The sequence below is a fragment of the Lolium perenne genome, chromosome 2 (genome assembly GCF_019359855.2).
Source record: "Lolium perenne isolate Kyuss_39 chromosome 2, Kyuss_2.0, whole genome shotgun sequence".
Classification (NCBI taxonomy): domain Eukaryota; kingdom Viridiplantae; phylum Streptophyta; class Magnoliopsida; order Poales; family Poaceae; genus Lolium; species Lolium perenne.
In genome coordinates, this window is record NC_067245.2 from 58,384,588 (window position 1) to 58,401,404 (window position 16,817).

At 42.5% G+C, this 16,817-nt stretch overlaps 1 protein-coding gene across 1 annotated transcript; it reads right to left on the reverse strand.

The window, feature by feature from the left end:
- Positions 1–11,318: 11,318 nt before the first annotated feature.
- On the reverse strand, positions 11,319–14,385 carry LOC127322810 (acetylserotonin O-methyltransferase 1). Its single transcript, XM_051351214.2, has 2 exons — positions 13,532–14,385; positions 11,319–11,832 (listed from the first exon to the last, which is right to left on the reverse strand). Exons 1-2 carry the CDS (start codon positions 14,321–14,323, stop codon positions 11,530–11,532), a joined length of 1,095 nt encoding a protein of 364 aa, XP_051207174.1. The 5' UTR covers positions 14,324–14,385; the 3' UTR covers positions 11,319–11,529.
- Between the last annotated feature and the right edge of the window lie 2,432 nt (positions 14,386–16,817).

Here is a 16,817-nt window from a genome sequence, read left to right on the forward strand (position 1 = left end):
AGGGTGCGAGGCCGGCGACTGGAGGTGTGGCGGTGAGAGAAGGAGAGAAAGGGAGGGTCAGGTGCGGGGGTGAGAGAAGATAGGGATGTGGTGGTGTGCGTGCGGTGAAAGAAGGAGAGAAGATAGGGATGTGGGTGGGTGTGCGTGCGTGGGTGACTCTGGTTGTGCACTTTGCCACGCACAGGATCGACGGAGACGTGGACGGCAGTAGATACGACGCGTAGCAAAAGCAGGGCTAGACCCGCAAAAATCGTCGGCGAACGATTTTTTTAAGACGCCGGCAATGCAACATCGCGTACTGATACGTCCAAAACGTATCTACTTTCCCGAACACTTTTGCTATTGTTTTGCCTCTAATTTGTGTATTTTGGATGCAACTAACACGGACTAATGCTGTTTTCAGCAGAACTGCTCTGGTGTCTCGTTTTTGTGCAGAAATCGAACTTTCGGGAAAATCCTCGGAATTTATGCAGAAGGCCCTATTTTCCCAGAATACTGACGGAGCCAGAAGGACAAATAAGGTGGAGGCCCGAGGGCCCCACACCATAAGGCGGCGCGGCCTAGGGGGGCCCGCGCGGCCCTATGGTGTGCCCCCCTCGGCCGGCCTCCGACGCCCTCCTTCGGACTATATAATGCCTTCGACCTAAAAACGCACGGAGAGAAGTCGAAATCGCCAGAAAGCCTCCAGAACGCCGCCACATCGCGAAACTCCGTTGTGGGAGCCAGAAGTCTCCGTTCTGGCACTCTGCCGGGACGGGGAATTAGAGGAGATCATCGCCATCATCACCACCGACGCCTCTTCATCAACCAGCCATGCTTCCCCCATCCATGAGTGAGTAATTCCCCCGCTGTAGGCCGAAGGGGATGGTAGGGATTGGATGAGATTGGTCATGTAATAGCATAAGATTGTTAGGGCATAGTGCCTAGTGTCCGTAATTGGTACTTTGATGATATTGTTGCAACTTGTTATGCTTAATGCTTGTCACTAGGGCCAGAGTGTCATGATCTCAGATCTGAACATGTTATTGTTTCATCATGATATTCATTGTTTATGGTCTTACCTGCAAGTTGTATACACATGTCACTGTCCGGAACCGATGGCCCCGAAGTGACAGAAATCGGGACAACCGGAGGGAATGGTAGTGATGTGAGGATCACATGTGTTCACGGAGTGTTAATGCTTTGCTCCGGTACTCTATTAAAAGGAGTACCTTAATATCCAGTAGTTTCCCTTGAGGCCCGGCTGCCACCGGCTGGTAGGACAAAAGATGTTGTGCAAGTTTCTCATTGCGAGCACGTACGACTATAATTGGAACACATGCCTATTGATTGCTTTGTACTTGGACACCGTTTTATTATTATCTGCAAATGCCCTGCTATGATTGTTACATGAGTTTCTCTCATCCATGCAACGCCCGTCATCCGTCCCCGTGCCTACAGTATTTTAATCCTGCTGTTTACTAAAATCACTACTGCTGTCTTTGTTACTCTGCTGCTATTATTTCACTACTGCTACTGCTATAAAACTGTTACTACTTATAACTCTTGCGAGCAAGTCTATTTCCAGGTGCAGCTGAATTGACAACTCCGCTGTTAAGGCTTCCAAGTGTTCTTTGTCTCCCCTTGTGTCGAATCAATAAATTGGGTTATACTACCCTCGAAGACTGCTGCGATCCCCTATACTTGTGGGTTATCAGGACCGTTTTCTGGCGCCGTTGCCGGGGAGCATAGCTTTATTTGGAAGTTCTTGGATTGATATTGTTCGCTGCAAATTCTCCATCATGGGTAAAGCTCGCGATTCTAAAGTCGCCATATTACCATCCACTACAAGAAAAGGTACAACTCTGAGTACCTCTGCTACTCTTGATTCACCATCTGTGATAAGTCAACTTGTTTCACCGCCACAAGCTGGTACGTCTGCTGAATCTGAAAACTCTCATAATATTGATAATGTTTCTGCTGTGCTTGATGATAGTGGTTCGTTGAGATCCTTTCTAGATGCTACAATTGCTAGGTCTAGACAAATTGAAAATGCTGAAACTCCTGATGAAAATGCCACTACGCCTGTTAATTCACCTGAACTTGATTATTCTAGTGATGATCCTGATGAAGATTATGTGGAGCTTAATGATGATTTTATTGATAAATGCAATTCTATTACTGATGCAAGAAACATTAAAAAGTTTCTCGCACAATATACTGTTAAACATAAGCTATCTCCTGATCCTAAATTTGCCACATCTCCTATATGCATTAAGGATAAAGATTATGATTTTTCTCTTGATCTATCTCATATAGCCATTGTAGAGAAAGCACCCTTTTGTGGTACTGAAAAAGAAAGTGCTGTAGAACACATGAATGAACTTTCTTCTATGCGTAGCTTGTTTTCTGATGATATCAAGATGCGTACTTACTTTGTTATTAAAATTTTTCCTTTCTCATTAAAGGATGATGCTAAAACTTGGTATAATAATTTGCCTCCTGGTTCTATTAAAAGTCCAACTGATTTGCGTGATGTTTTCTTTCGAAAATACTTTCCTGCTAGTGCTCAACATGCTGCTTTACAGAGAATTTACAGATTTGATCAGGGAGATGAAGAGAAATTGCCTGCGGCATGGGCAAGATTTTGTTCTCTTATCAGAGCTCGACCTGGAAATGATTTAGAAAAGAATGATCTACTTGATATATTTTATAGTGGACTAACCATTGAATCTAGAGCATATTTGGATAGTTGTGCTGGTTGTGTTTTCAGGAAAAGGACTCCAGACGAAGCTGAAGATTTATTGGCTAGAATAAGCCGGAATCATGATGATTGGGAAACACCTGAACCAACTCCAACGCCAATATTGAAGAAGAGGGGTTTAATTGAATTGAATGATGATGATATGCGGGAAGCTAAGAAGTCTCTCAAGGAGAAAGGTATTAAATCCGAAGATGTGAAGAATCTACCTCCTATAGAAGATATATGTGAGATAATTCCCCCTTCACCCATGATTGAGGTAAACTCCCTTCAACGCTTTACTAGGGAAGATATTCCGTATTCAAAACCTCCTGCTCAATGCTTAGATGAGTTTGATAATTATATTGTTAAGCAAGAAAATTTTAATATGAGAGTAGAGAATCATCTAATGGAAAATTCTCAAGCTATTAGCAATTTGCATGATATTGTGGAGAGAACCTCCAATGATGTTAAGATGCTTGTTAAACATTTTCAAATGATTCAAACTCAAATTGATCAACTCACTAAAGTGCAAAATGACTTGCTAAATAATAATTCTAAAGAGAAACATGCTTATGAAGTAACAACTAGAGGTGGTGTCTCTACCCAGGATCCTCTATATCCTGAAGGGCATCCCAAAAGAATTGAACAAGATTCTCAACGCATTGAACCTAGTGCTCCTTCTAAGAAGAAAAAGAAGAAGAAACATAAAAATGTTGTAGAATCCTCTGAACCTGTTAATGATCCTAATAGTATTTCTATTTCTGATGCTGAAACTGAAAGTGGTAATGAACATGATAATGATAATGATAATGATAAGAATGATGCTTCTGATAAAGAAGAAGTAGAAGATGAACCTGAAAAGCATGATAAAAATAAAAAGTATACTAAAGAAGATTTTATTGCTAAGAAACATGGTAATGAAAGAGAACCTTGAGTGCAAAAGCAAATGCCTTTTCCTGCTAAGAAACTAAAATCAAAGGAAGAAGAACACTATAATAAATTTTGCGATTGGATGAAACCTTTATTCTTGCAAATCCCTTTGACTGATGCTATTAAATTGCCTCCTTATTCAAAGTATATGAAAGATATTGTTACTAACAAAAGGAAAATCCCCAATGAGGAAATTTCCACTATGCTTGCTAATTACTCTTTCAATGGCAAAGTGCCAAAGAAGTTGGGCGACCCAGGTATACCTACTATTCCTTGTTCTATTAAGAATAATTATGTTAAAACTGCTCTATGTGACTTGGGAGCCGGTGTTAGTGTTATGCCTTTTTCTCTTTATAAGAGACTTTATTTAGATAAGTTGATACCTACTGATATATCTTTGCAAATGGCTGATAAATCTACTGCTATTCCTGTTGGTATATGTGAGGATGTTCCTGTTCAAGTTACTACTAATTGTTTGATATTAACTGATTTTGTTGTGTTGGAAATGCCTGAAGATGATAATATGTCTATTATTCTTGGGAGACCTTTTCTTAACACCGCAGGGCTGTTATTGATTGCAATAAAGGAAAGGTTACTTTCAATGTTGATGATAAGGAGCATACCGTCTATTTCCCCAAGAAGATTGATAAAGTATGTGGAGTCAATACTATTTCTAATGTGAGAACTATCAAAGTTGGAACTATTGATTGTCCTATATATGAGCCTAAAGAAGGTTATCAAAATCTTATGATTGGATCCATATCAATACAATTCAAGGTAACATGATTGATTTGAGGTTTATTTCTTCTTATGCTATGTAAAAATTATTCGGTGGCAAGACTTGATCAACCTTGTTAACGAATACTTTTTATATGCATAGAGGCGGTAAACAACATCTCTTTCTCACTCCACTTGTCTTACTTGCTGTAGCACTTTTGATTTGCAAAGTTCCTTACTTAATTAGAGTTTTCAAAAAATTTCCTGGCCAGTAATAATAAACTTAATACCCAGAAATGTGCATTTTTCAAAGTTTTCAAAAATTCACAAAAATTATACCGTTGGTCCTATTTTTCGAAGAGGCACCTGGGAGCGCCAGAGGATGACCTGTGGGGCACCCCAGGGTGCCACACCACCAGCCGGCGCGGCCAAGGAGGGGGGCGCGCCACCCTGTGGTGTGGGCCCCTCCTTGCCCCACTACTTCATCTCTTTCTCCCAGAATCTTCTCTCTCCCGAAAAAACTCGAACCAGCTTTCTCTCACTCGCGTTTTTGCTCAAGAGCTCAGGATTTTTCGATCTCTTTGCTCAGCCCAGATTTCTGTCTGAAATTTGGCACATTTGCTCTCCGGTATGTGACTCCTCCGCCTATCCAAGTAGAATTTTGTTTGGTTGAGTATATCTTGAATATTTTGTTGCTGTAGGTAACATGTTTAGTGAGCTTGCATGCTTGTTCTAAGTTGTATAAACTAGTTTTGATGCATGATTAGCACTCTAGCAAGTTCCTATAGTAGTTCCCCTTGATTATATGTCACCAAATCAAATTTTATATTGTTTGTTGAAAATTTCAGAAAATGGAGTGGAATAGATATCAACTTAACCAACAAGAATTGGAGGTCCAACAAGTCATGAGAGTGAACCGTGAAGAGGGAGTATACCCCTCTTACTACCCGTGCGCGGATTTCATGAGAAGCGCGGGAATATTGGAAGATGTTCGGAGTCTAATTTCTCGTGCAGGGCTGAGTGATTTTGTTGAAGGAGAGCCAAGCCAATATGCAAAATTAACTTTGTCTGTTGTGCAGGACTTTAAGTTCAATTGGTCGCGATCTAACCCCACGGTTCAGTATAAAATTTACAATAAAGCTGTCAACTTGCCATTCAGTGATTTTTGTGCAGCAATTAGAGTACCGCAATGGGGATCATGCGAGAAGATAAGGGGATCGCCGCAAGAACTCTTAAGCCTCTTCAAGATAATTTGCTATGGAAGGAGTTTCTCAGAGGATAGTGGGAAGATTGGTCGGTCACAGAAGGTGCACTGGATGCACACATAGAGGGAGGAGGCCATCATGCAAGAGACAACACGGAGGAGGCCGAGGAACACCTCGACTCATCATCCGATGCAGCAAGTTCCTCGCATCAACATGTTGGGTATGTGGAGCCTCCACATTTTTCTTCTGCACAGGAACTTTACTATGACTACGCCGTGAATTATCCACCGGCGAGGAACAGCGACCCTCGATGGGATTGAACTCCACTTAGGCCAAAAGCCTAAGCTTGGGGGAAGGTATACCGGCATCACTCATTCTTTGCATATTATGATTGCTGGATACTTGTATATATTTGTTTTGTTTGTTTGAGTGGTTTTCTAATGAGAGGAAGATGATATTTGGGGAAGTGCTGCCTGAAAACAGATTCTGGACTGTTACCGTAAAAATTCTCAAAAATAGCCAGTACAGTATTTTGCGAAGCCAATTTTTTTGCATGTTCCCCAGGTTGTTATCTAACTTTCATTAGTTGAACACTTTTCGATTTGAGCAGTGGAAGAATTTATTAAAAATCGAGTACTGTACTGCTGTCAAGTTTGACGAATTTCTGCTGCTTTGTGTTTATGTGAGTCTTCTAGTTTGCCATTTCTTGTTTTTGCTTTGTTTCCTTCCCAAAACACAAAAAGACCAAAAATATTTCTGTTGTTTCTCTTCACCATTTGGTTGCTTTGGTTTCTTGCATTTGTTTCGCTTTATTTGCTATTGCTAGTTTGCTATAAGAAAACCCAAAAAGATTTTGCTTTGTTTGCTTGTTTCCTTTTGTTCTTGTTTCTAATTCGAAAACACCAAAAATATTTGCTGTTCTTCTTTGGTTTGTAAAGTTCATTATGAGTTCAATGGTCTTCGGTGGCTGGAGCGTGGTTTTCATTTCATATTATCCAAGCTACACAAGTGAAAGGCAATAATGACGATCTACGACAATTGGATTGTGGTGAGAGGCTGGTATGAACTCTATTTGTTTTCATTTTTGTACATATACTCATCCATGTGAGCATGCTTAGTTGGTTCATGTGAGGTATATGTTATTTGAGAAAGTCTAGTAGTTTATGATCTCTCATGTTTAGCTCCAATTTATTAATATGAGTAGCATGTCATGGATGTTTGCTTGCATTGTTTTATTCATAAGTAAGTATGGCATTGTGGTATCCTCCTCTGAATAATTCATTTATATCGACTTGGCACATGCTCACGCATGCATATGACTGAACCAAAGTCAATTAAGCCTCGATGATTTATATTGCTTCAGAGTTCTTGTATCACTTTTATGCCTCTGTTAATTTATTTTGCCGCAAGCATGATTATGACAGTTACTGCTCTCTTGATTTGTCGCTCCCTAGTCTTTTGCTAGCCTTCACTTGTACTGAGCGGGAACGCTGCTCGTGCTTCCAAACACCTGAAAACCAAGTTGTTCCAAAGTGTCCACTATAAATACCTATGCATGGCATTTCAAACCATTCCAAGTAAATTCTCATGCGCTACCTTTAAAACCTTCAAAATGCTTCTCAATTTGTGTTAATGTTTCATAGCTCATGAGGAAGTATGTGGTGTTTAGCTTTCAACCATGTCATTTACTTTTGACAGACTCTCATATGGACTAGTGGCACATCCGCTTATCCAATAATTTTGCAAAAAGAGCTGGCAACGGGATTCCCAGTCCCAAATTAATTAACTTAAATAGACACTCCTCCATGGTTTGTGATTGTTGGACGGCACCCGAAGGATTCGGTTAGCCATGGCTTGTGTAAGCAAAGGTTGGGGGGAGTGTCATCATCATAATAAAACTAAAATAAAAAGGCACTCCTTCATAGTATGAGATTGTTGGCAGGCACCCGAGGATTCGGTTAGCCATGGTTTGTGTAAGAAAGGTTGGAAGGAGTGCCACATAAACATGCAAATAATTCATGGGAGCCGCTCTTGGAAGTCCGGTTGGCGAGGTAGTTAGTGTACCCATTACCATTCGTTGACAACGACAAACACCTCTCAAAATAATTTTACTCCTGATTTCAAAAATGAAAAGCTCTAGCGCATGTTAATCCCTGCTTCCCTCTGCGAAGGGTCAATCTTTTACTTTTATGTTGTGTCTCCATTATTTCTTTGAGCACTATCTTGAGAGCACAACTGTCATTCTTAGTATAATATGCTTGTCCCAAAATATGATTGATTGCGGTATAACTTTGATGCTTTTATCTTTGACTATCACTATTTCTAGTCTTTCTATGAACTTCAGAGGTGCCTGGGCATTTATGTTTTGCCGATCAAATACGGGCAAGCGAGATACCACTTTATCATACTCTCTTATGAACATTGCAATCCTGCTTATATACATGATTCATGATGCTTATTATTAATTGTTGGTACCTCTCCATGATTGACATAGCTGTTGGATGATCTTATTTGCATGTATCTCATTATGAACTGCTTAAGTATTAGCCATAGCATGAGAATATATACATCATATGAGCAAATGTGTTCGTGAAAGTTCTTTTATCGCTCAGTTGTTAACTGAATTGCTTGAGGACAAGCAATAAGCTAAGCTTGGGGGGAGTTGATACGTCCAAAACGTATCTACTTTCCCGAACACTTTTGCTATTGTTTTGCCTCTAATTTGTGTATTTTGGATGCAACTAACACGGACTAACGCTGTTTTCAGCAGAACTGCTCTGGTGTCTCGTTTTTGTGCAAAAATCCAACTTTCGGGAAAATCCTCGGAATTTATGCAGAAGGCCCTATTTTCCCAGAATACTGACGGAGCCAGAAGGACAAATAAGGTGGAGGCCCGAGGGCCCCACACCATAAGGCGGCGCGGCCTATGGGGGGCCCGCGCGGCCCTATGGTGTGGCCCCCTCGGCCGGCCTCCGACGCCCTCCTTCGGACTATATAATGCCTTCGACCTAAAAACGCACGGAGAGAAGTCGAAATCGCCAGAAAGCCTCCAGAACGCCGCCACATCGCGAAACTCCGTCGCGGGAGCCAGAAGTCTCCGTTCTGGCACTCCGCCGGGACGGGGAATTGGAGGAGATCATCGCCATCATCACCACCGACGCCTCTTCATCAACCAGCCATGCTTCCCCCATCCATGAGTGAGTAATTCCCCCGCTGTAGGCCGAAGGGGATGGTAGGGATTGGATGAGATTGGTCATGTAATAGCATAAGATTGTTAGGGCATAGTGCCTAGTGTCCGTAATTGGTACTTTGATGATATTGTTGCAACTTGTTATGCTTAATGCTTGTCACTCGGGCCCGAGTGCCATGATCTCAGATCTGAACATGTTATTGTTTCATCATGATATTCATTGTTTATGGTCTTACCTGCAAGTTGTATACACATGTCGCTGTCCGGAACCGATGGCCCCGAAGTGACAGAAATCGGGACAACCGGAGGGAATGGTAGTGATGTGAGGATCACATGTGTTCACGGAGTGTTAATGCTTTGCTCCGGTACTCTATTAAAAGGAGTACCTTAATATCCAGTAGTTTCCCTTGAGGCCCGGCTGCCACCGGCTGGTAGGACAAAAGATGTTGTGCAAGTTTCTCATTGCGAGCACGTACGACTATAATTGGAACACATGCCTATTGATTGCTTTGTACTTGGACACCGTTTTATTATTATCTGCAAATGCCCTGCTATGATTGTTACATGAGTTTCTCTCATCCATGCAACGCCCGTCATCCGTCCCCGTGCCTACAGTATTTTAATCCTGCTGTTTACTAAAATCACTACTGCTGTCTTTGTTACTCTGCTGCTGTTATTTCACTACTGCTACTGCTATAAAACTGTTACTACTGATAAACTCTTGCGAGTAAGTCTGTTTCTAGGTGCAGCTGAATTGACAACTCCGCTGTTAAGGCTTCCAAGTGTTTTTTGTCTCCCCTTGTGTCGAATCAATAAATTGGGTTATACTACCCTCGAAGACTGCTGCGATCCCCTATACTTGTGGGTTATCACGTACCAACCTGGGCGATGAAGATGAGAATCTAGAATACTACCGGCGCACAAAATTTCAGGTTCGCCTGCTATATCCGGATAGCACCGGCGCATTGAGAAGGTGGTGCGCCGACGGTAAATAGCACCGGCGCATTGAGAAGGTGGTGCGCCGGCGGTAACCCTCGCAGCTATAGGCCTTTTCCTAGTAGTGACCCGTACGTGGGGATGATTATCGGGACCCCCCTCACCCATTACTTTTCTCAAGTCAGTTGAAAAGGGGGCCACCACCTTGGTTTTATTTGCCTATGCCATGTATGCCATGATTTATTTACTGTTGCCTTCGGGTGTTTACTTCATGTTGCCTCCGGGTGTTTATATTCTGTACTGTACCCTGCGGAACGTTCAGTGAAGCGTGTGGTTTGCACGCCTAGCCGTTAACGCAAACCCTGAGTCCGTCTCGGAGTACGGCAGAACTTCGTCACAGGTAGCTTACTCGGGTGGCCCCCCTAGACTTTCTTGTTGAACTGGAAACGGTCTTGTTGTGAGACGTCCACCTGTCGTAAGTGGGTCGAGCATGCGTATGATTACATTTAGGCAACCCCTGCAGGGTGTACATCTTATCGATAAGCCGTGTCCGGGGTTATGGACGACTTGGAATTGTATAGCTTGATCATAGAACAACTTACACCGTTATCTTGTTGCTAATAATCTGCTAATAACTTGCATAGTAATATAGCATTACTACAACCGATACCTAATAAAATTTGTTCACCATTGAGTGCCTTTTACATTGCCCCTTCGCTTTGTTGAAGGGGATATGTAATCGGCTGGGTTATGTTTGTGTAGTATTTTATCTGTTACCTTATGCGCTCTCTTATCTTCTCTGATTAGACGGATGTTGTAGCGTGTCTCTATTGGTTATAGTTTTGTTGCCGCTAAACCTAGCATATAGCCCCGGTGATATATTCGCCTGGCGAGTATAGCCATTTCTAGTCTCGCTAAGTACGTGCCGGAGTTCGTTACTTGGTACTTACTTTCGCCTTTTCTTTTTCTCTTCTGTTTCCCCCCTTTTTATCGGCAACCGATGGCCCGATTTCGACAGGTACAAGATGACAATGTTAGCAAGGTTACCCTTCTGGTTTGGCCTGGGCAGGGTTATGGACGCCGCTGGTTATCTTCAAGACTCTTGGTCCAATTTGTATCTTATCTGTACTCGGACGTATTCGATCTTCTGTATGAGTTGGATCTTTGTATTGTATATTTGTATCTTGACTCGTTGGAGTCGTTGTTGTAATATATGTTTCTTGTGGGCTCTATTGTAATACTGTTGTAATATTACCGCTCGTGTTAATTTCTCTGGCATCACGTGTGTGATTTATCGCGCACGTCGTATCGAAGGGCGTCTCAGAATCGATATCGTGCGGATTTCAGCGGGATCGCTGGAATCCTCATGATACCGGTTCCGGAGCGGTCACAACATCTAGCAATTACTACCGCCGTTTCAGAATATACAACGTTCTAGGTAGTCTGACACATACGTTTTAGGTAGGCTAACACTCAAGCAGGTACTACATCTGTTTCTAAATCTTTTCTTGCCGGGCATATGAATGTACTATATCTTAGAAGTGCCAGGTAACACTTTCGTTGTTGTTGTGGTATGAAATTCCTTCCACAACATAGAACAAGGAGAACAACAGTCATCTATTACAACGTGATACATAGTTTCATAAAATACAGTTTACAAATTCCAAACAACTACAATTAACAATAGCGGTAAAATGACAGCACGTGCATGTTAGCAGGTGGCCATGCTTATGGACAATACATAAAATTCATGCACAAATATAAATGAGCACGTCGCAGTTGATGAATGCACAACTTTGTGTTCATCAGTTTTGTAGTTCGTCGAGCTTTCATGGGTATATTTCAATTACTGAATAGGGACCCAGTACTGGCATGATTTTGTAATTATCACTGAATCCGGCATCAGAAAAAATCCTCTTCCACTCACTTTCGTCTCGTTCCACCCCATTAGTGTACATCATGTACATGTTCTGTATGGCTTCCATCTCAGTGATTTTCCTATCGCCGTTAGCTGATCCTCTGACCATATCTATAATTATCACCTTCCCTCCAACATTTCTAGCAGGGATGGCTTCTTTGCAACGTTGAAGTATCTTGACGCAATCGTCATGTCCCCAATCATGCAAAACGTTCTAGAACAATTTGGGTAAAAACAATGAAGGAAAACGATAAATAATTAAATTAAATATGAGAGTTAAACACTACATTATAAAATGGTGTGTGTTTAAAACAACTATAATATACACGTGGAGAAAATATCGACTAGTGATAAAAAATCATTAGCGCGGATATTATTTTAGAAGCGCATAAGCGATGGGTAAATTACATGTATTAAATGGTATTACTGATGTGGGGGTTCATAGTTCCATCAGTGTTGTAACCTACAAGATTTTACCGGCTGATTTCTAAGACCACATGTGTTAGTGGAGAGTAAAATTATTAAGCAAATGGGGACAAACCAACCTATCGTATATACACTATAACCCTGAATACCCCACATAACATCTCAAACACCCCTATGGCCCTATCCACTGTAATCTACACACTAACCCACAACATCTCAAACATGCATGTGAAAACAGATTATAATTTAATGGTTTGTTCAAAAGATATTACGATTTAAATATTTAGATCTACAAAAATATCCAGACAAACCCACCCTAGCCTTCTGTCCAAGATACTTTTCAAAGTGCGACAAGTGGCGTGAGGGAGACACACATAGGGGTGGCGACTTACTCACATCACAAGTATTGATGGAATAGATGATTGCAAATAATATTGATGTGAGGGAGACCACAACAAATTGTTGCCATCGACCACAAAAAAGGGTCATACTTTATTTGCAAAAGAAAATATATTTTTATTTATCGATGATTGCAAATAATATTGCTTAGATAAAACCACAAAATCCCAATGGATCTCGGGCACCCTGGAGCCCATGTTAAAGAAATAAATCTTAATTAACATTTTTAAGAATTTTAGGAGAAATTACATAAGTACTTATATATATGTGTAGAATATATGTATGTGTATTTTTTGTCGAATCATGCGTTAATCTGTAGTTACACAAAAAGTCAAACATGAAGACCAAAATCAAGCTTGAGTTGCATATTTGTGTATCCATGAAATATACGAAAAGTGACTTTGGCATATGAGCACCAGTGCTCCCGGTAAAAAAAAAAGCATATTTCTGAGGTTCTAAAAAATTGAGCTTAAATCTACACATACATAGAAATCTTCTGAATATACTGTAAAAATTTCGAAAGAAAATATGTTATATTATAAACTATGTAAAAAGACAAATTTCTGACAAAAATTGTCCCCATACACAACCGTAAATTTGTTTTTTTTTGTAGCTAAAAATACAACATATTTTGTACCAAAACTTCAGACGAGTATTGATGACATATTTATGTATTCATGGAAAAAATATTGTTTTTTGAAACATAAAAATACAGTTTTCAAATATTTCAAAAACCGGGAGCACTGGGAGAATTGGGAGTATAATGTTTTAGATTTTTAAAACATTAAATAACATTTCGATTTTTTTTAAACGTCATGCTCATTGGAATCAGGTTCCAAGACACCATACTGATCAAATAAAATATATTCCGTCCCATTCACAGTTTTTCTTGCTGTTTCAGTTCAAATGGAAGAGAGAGAGCACTGTACGTAGGTCCGTAGGATACTCGTATTCACAAAAATCATGTAGAACTGCATTTTGGTTTCTGGATCAATATGATGACCAATATTATGTTTTGAGGGGCTAAGTATGCCATCACTCGTATTCACAAAAATCATCTACGAAGTATTATGTACTATTATGAATACCTTGAGAACGACAGCATCCGCCGATGGAATAGATTGGAACATGTCACCGGCGATAAACTGCAGATTGTCATGACCGGTGCCGTCGGCGTCCTGGCCGACAATGTGAGGAAGGTCCATCACGGTGCACTTGATGCGTGGGAAAGCACCTGCGATGATTTTCGTGCCTTCGCCTTTACCAGCGCCGACATCGACGAGCGAGTTCATGCCACGGAAGATGCGGCCCTTGTCAAAAATAATGACCTCGAGGAATAGCTGGTTATCAGCAGCCCTGGAGTTGTTCAGGGCGCTGCTGAATTCGGCGTCCTTGCTCCCCATCTCCCACTGGGAGCAGCCATGTGCCAGCTCGAAGAGGGAACCGGCGCCCGCGGGCGCCGGCTCACTCCTGAGCCAGTCGGGCATGCTGAAGAAGGACGAAACTACCAGAGGGTTCGCCAAGAAGGGAACCATAGGGGACAAGTTGCGCCAGCCGACGAGGAAGCGGCACGTCGTGGTTAGCCCGTAAAGAACAGCACCGCCGTCTTCGGAGGCGGTGGTGCTGAAGATGCCCGAAACGCTGAGCAGTTCCATCACGCGCTGGAGGTCGGCGAGTTTGGCCGGATGTACCTTGGTGTCGGTGGCGATGTCGGCCAGCGTGGCGGTGCCGCCGCGGCGGTGGATGGCGGTCGGGATGCCCAGATCCACGACGCACTTGAGCGACATGGACTTGACGTAACCGAGAAGGTGGTTTTGCAGCTCGGCAAGAGATTGAAGCAACTCCTGTGGGCTCACTTCAACGAGGAGTTTGAGCGTCATGTTTCTAGCTTAGCTAACTTCTCACTGCAAACGTATACGTGGATGTAGGTGTAGTTCTTGGCCCTGCTTTAGAGCGCTGCTATGAGAAGGCCTTTTATACAGGACGACCGGAGTAAAAGGAAAATTACTATATTGTCCCTTCTTTAATAGCTCGATATATTAGGTGAACTAGTGGTTGCCTGGTTGGAGCATCCAATACAGTAGTAATAATTATCAAAAACATCTATACTCGTAAGAGACAACAAATGAACCTATTTTTCGAGACGTTGTATGATCTTAAATAAAAAAATCCGAGGAAAAGTGATATTATACTCGTAATAAATATTGCCGAAAACTTTGTGTACGCGGCTGACATCCTAAACTGCTGTCACAAACGCAACGCGCCCACAGTAGCCATCAAACTAGATTTTGCAAAGGCCTTTGACTCCATTAATTGGGAATCGCTTATCAAAATACTAAAACACAGGGGTTTCCCACCCAAATTCTGTGACTGGATACAAACCCTACTCAACACTGGGAAAACCGCCATCCTCCTCAATGGAGTTCCAGGCAACTGGATTAACTGCAAACAAGGGTTACAACAAGGAGATCCGCTATCCCCATACCTGTTCATCACAGTAGCTGACGTTTTGCAAAAATTGATACTCCATGCATGTGATAACGACCTCCTAGCACATCCACTATCCCCACATCTGCCCTGCCCAGTCCTCCAATACGCCGACGATACCCTCATCATCCTCAAAGCCTCAACCCAAGCAGCTCACAACCTAAAGAAAATCCTTCACGACTTTGCCACCGCCACGGGCCTCTCCATAAACTTCGACAAAACAACCCTAGTGCCCATGAATATCGACACCGCCCTAGCGGACTCCATTGCCACCATCCTTGGTACGTCCATCTCCTCCTTCCCACAAAAATACCTAGGACTACCCCTCTCTGCAACCAAACTACCAGCCTCAGCTTTTCAACCTATCATAGATAGCTGCGATCGATACCTAGCTGGCTGGTGCGCCACCCTTCTCTCCAAGGGCGGTCGTCTAGTACTCCTCTCCGCGGTTCTAGACTCGCTACCCACATATTTCATGTCTTCCTTCCTCATACCTATGTCAGTTTTGAAAGCTATCGATGCTCGCCGTAGAGCCTTCTTCTGGGCTGCTGAAGAAACTTGCACGGGAGCTCAGTGTCTCGTCGCGTGGGACAAGCTCTGTGTTCCGACTAGCAGAGGAGGTCTAGGCGTAAAAAACTTAAATGCACAGAATGTTTGCCTTCTTCTCAAATTTTGTTTCAAATTCATGCATTCAGAAAACCTGCCCTGGAAACAGTGGATCACATCCCAATCACCAAACCCACACACAGCCTCAAACCCCTCTTACCTAAGCAAAATCATTACCAAACACCTTCACATGCTCACACAAATTACTACCTGCTCAGTCCAAAATGGAAAATCAGTTTTCTTTTGGCATGACACATGGCTACTACCAGAAAACCTTGCTACTGCCTACCCTGCATTATATTCCCACCATACCCAACCCAATGCTTTGATATGTGATGTTTTGCAAAATGATTTCTCTACTGGTCTAAGGTGTAGACTAACCAATGCAGCGACCGAGCAACTTGCCTCTCTCTCTAATCTTTTGCAGGATGTGCACCTATCGGATGGCCCAGATACCAGATCCATGCGGGATGGATCCACCTTCTCCACCAAATCAGCCTACCTGCATATGCAACACCAACTTCAGGACCCTGAAGCCTCTCAAATCTGGAACTCCAAGGTACCAAAGAAAGTTAAAGTTTTTGGGTGGCTGCTACACCTAAACAAGATCAACACAAGAGCCAACCTACTGCATAAACACATCATCTCATCAGACATCTGCCCAAGATGCCAAGCACAGCCAGAGGACCGCAACCACCTCTTTTTTAGCTGCCCAGCATCAGCAGCGATTTGGAGACATATGCGCCTCACGCCAAATGCCATCAGCTTCTCGGACATCTGGTCATCACCGCTGCCCTCTAACCTGCCTCGCTCGGTCTGGAACACCGTCGCTCTAATCATCCTATGGAAGATATGGGATGCACGGAACGCCAAAGTCTTCAGAAATATAGACCAGCCGCACACGCTGACGGTCAAGAACATCATCTCAGATCTCACGCTATGGACTCATCGGTTCAAACAAGCTGCCTTGAGAGTGGACGCCGACCTGCGGAGCCACCACCTCACCCTTTGTAACCTCTAAACTCGATTACCATGCAATATATTCAGGTGGGGATTCTCTACCCCCCCCCCCCCCCCCCCCCGGTGAAAGCATCAAAAAAAAATTAGAAATACTTTCTCCATATCGGTTAATTAGGCTCCTAACGAGGAGTTTTGCGACCAAGGTAGTAATTGTTAGATGGAATGAGAAAAAAAGGAGACGACGCACGCTTAAGACTAATCACGGTGGGTAGATAGCTTAATTTATATTACTCATGGTCGAGTATATTTATGAGGTATTAG

What these genes read in the sequence shown, in the direction of transcription:
- LOC127322810 (XM_051351214.2), bottom strand. Translation starts at nt 14,323, where the DNA reads ATGACGCTCAAACTCCTCGTTGAAGTGAGCCCACAGGAGTTGCTTCAA. An exon ending in CGGATGCTGTCGTTCTCAAG is followed by an intron (nt 11,833 to 13,531) that starts GTATTCATAATA and finishes AAATTGTTCTAG; the next exon opens with AACGTTTTGCATGATTGGGG.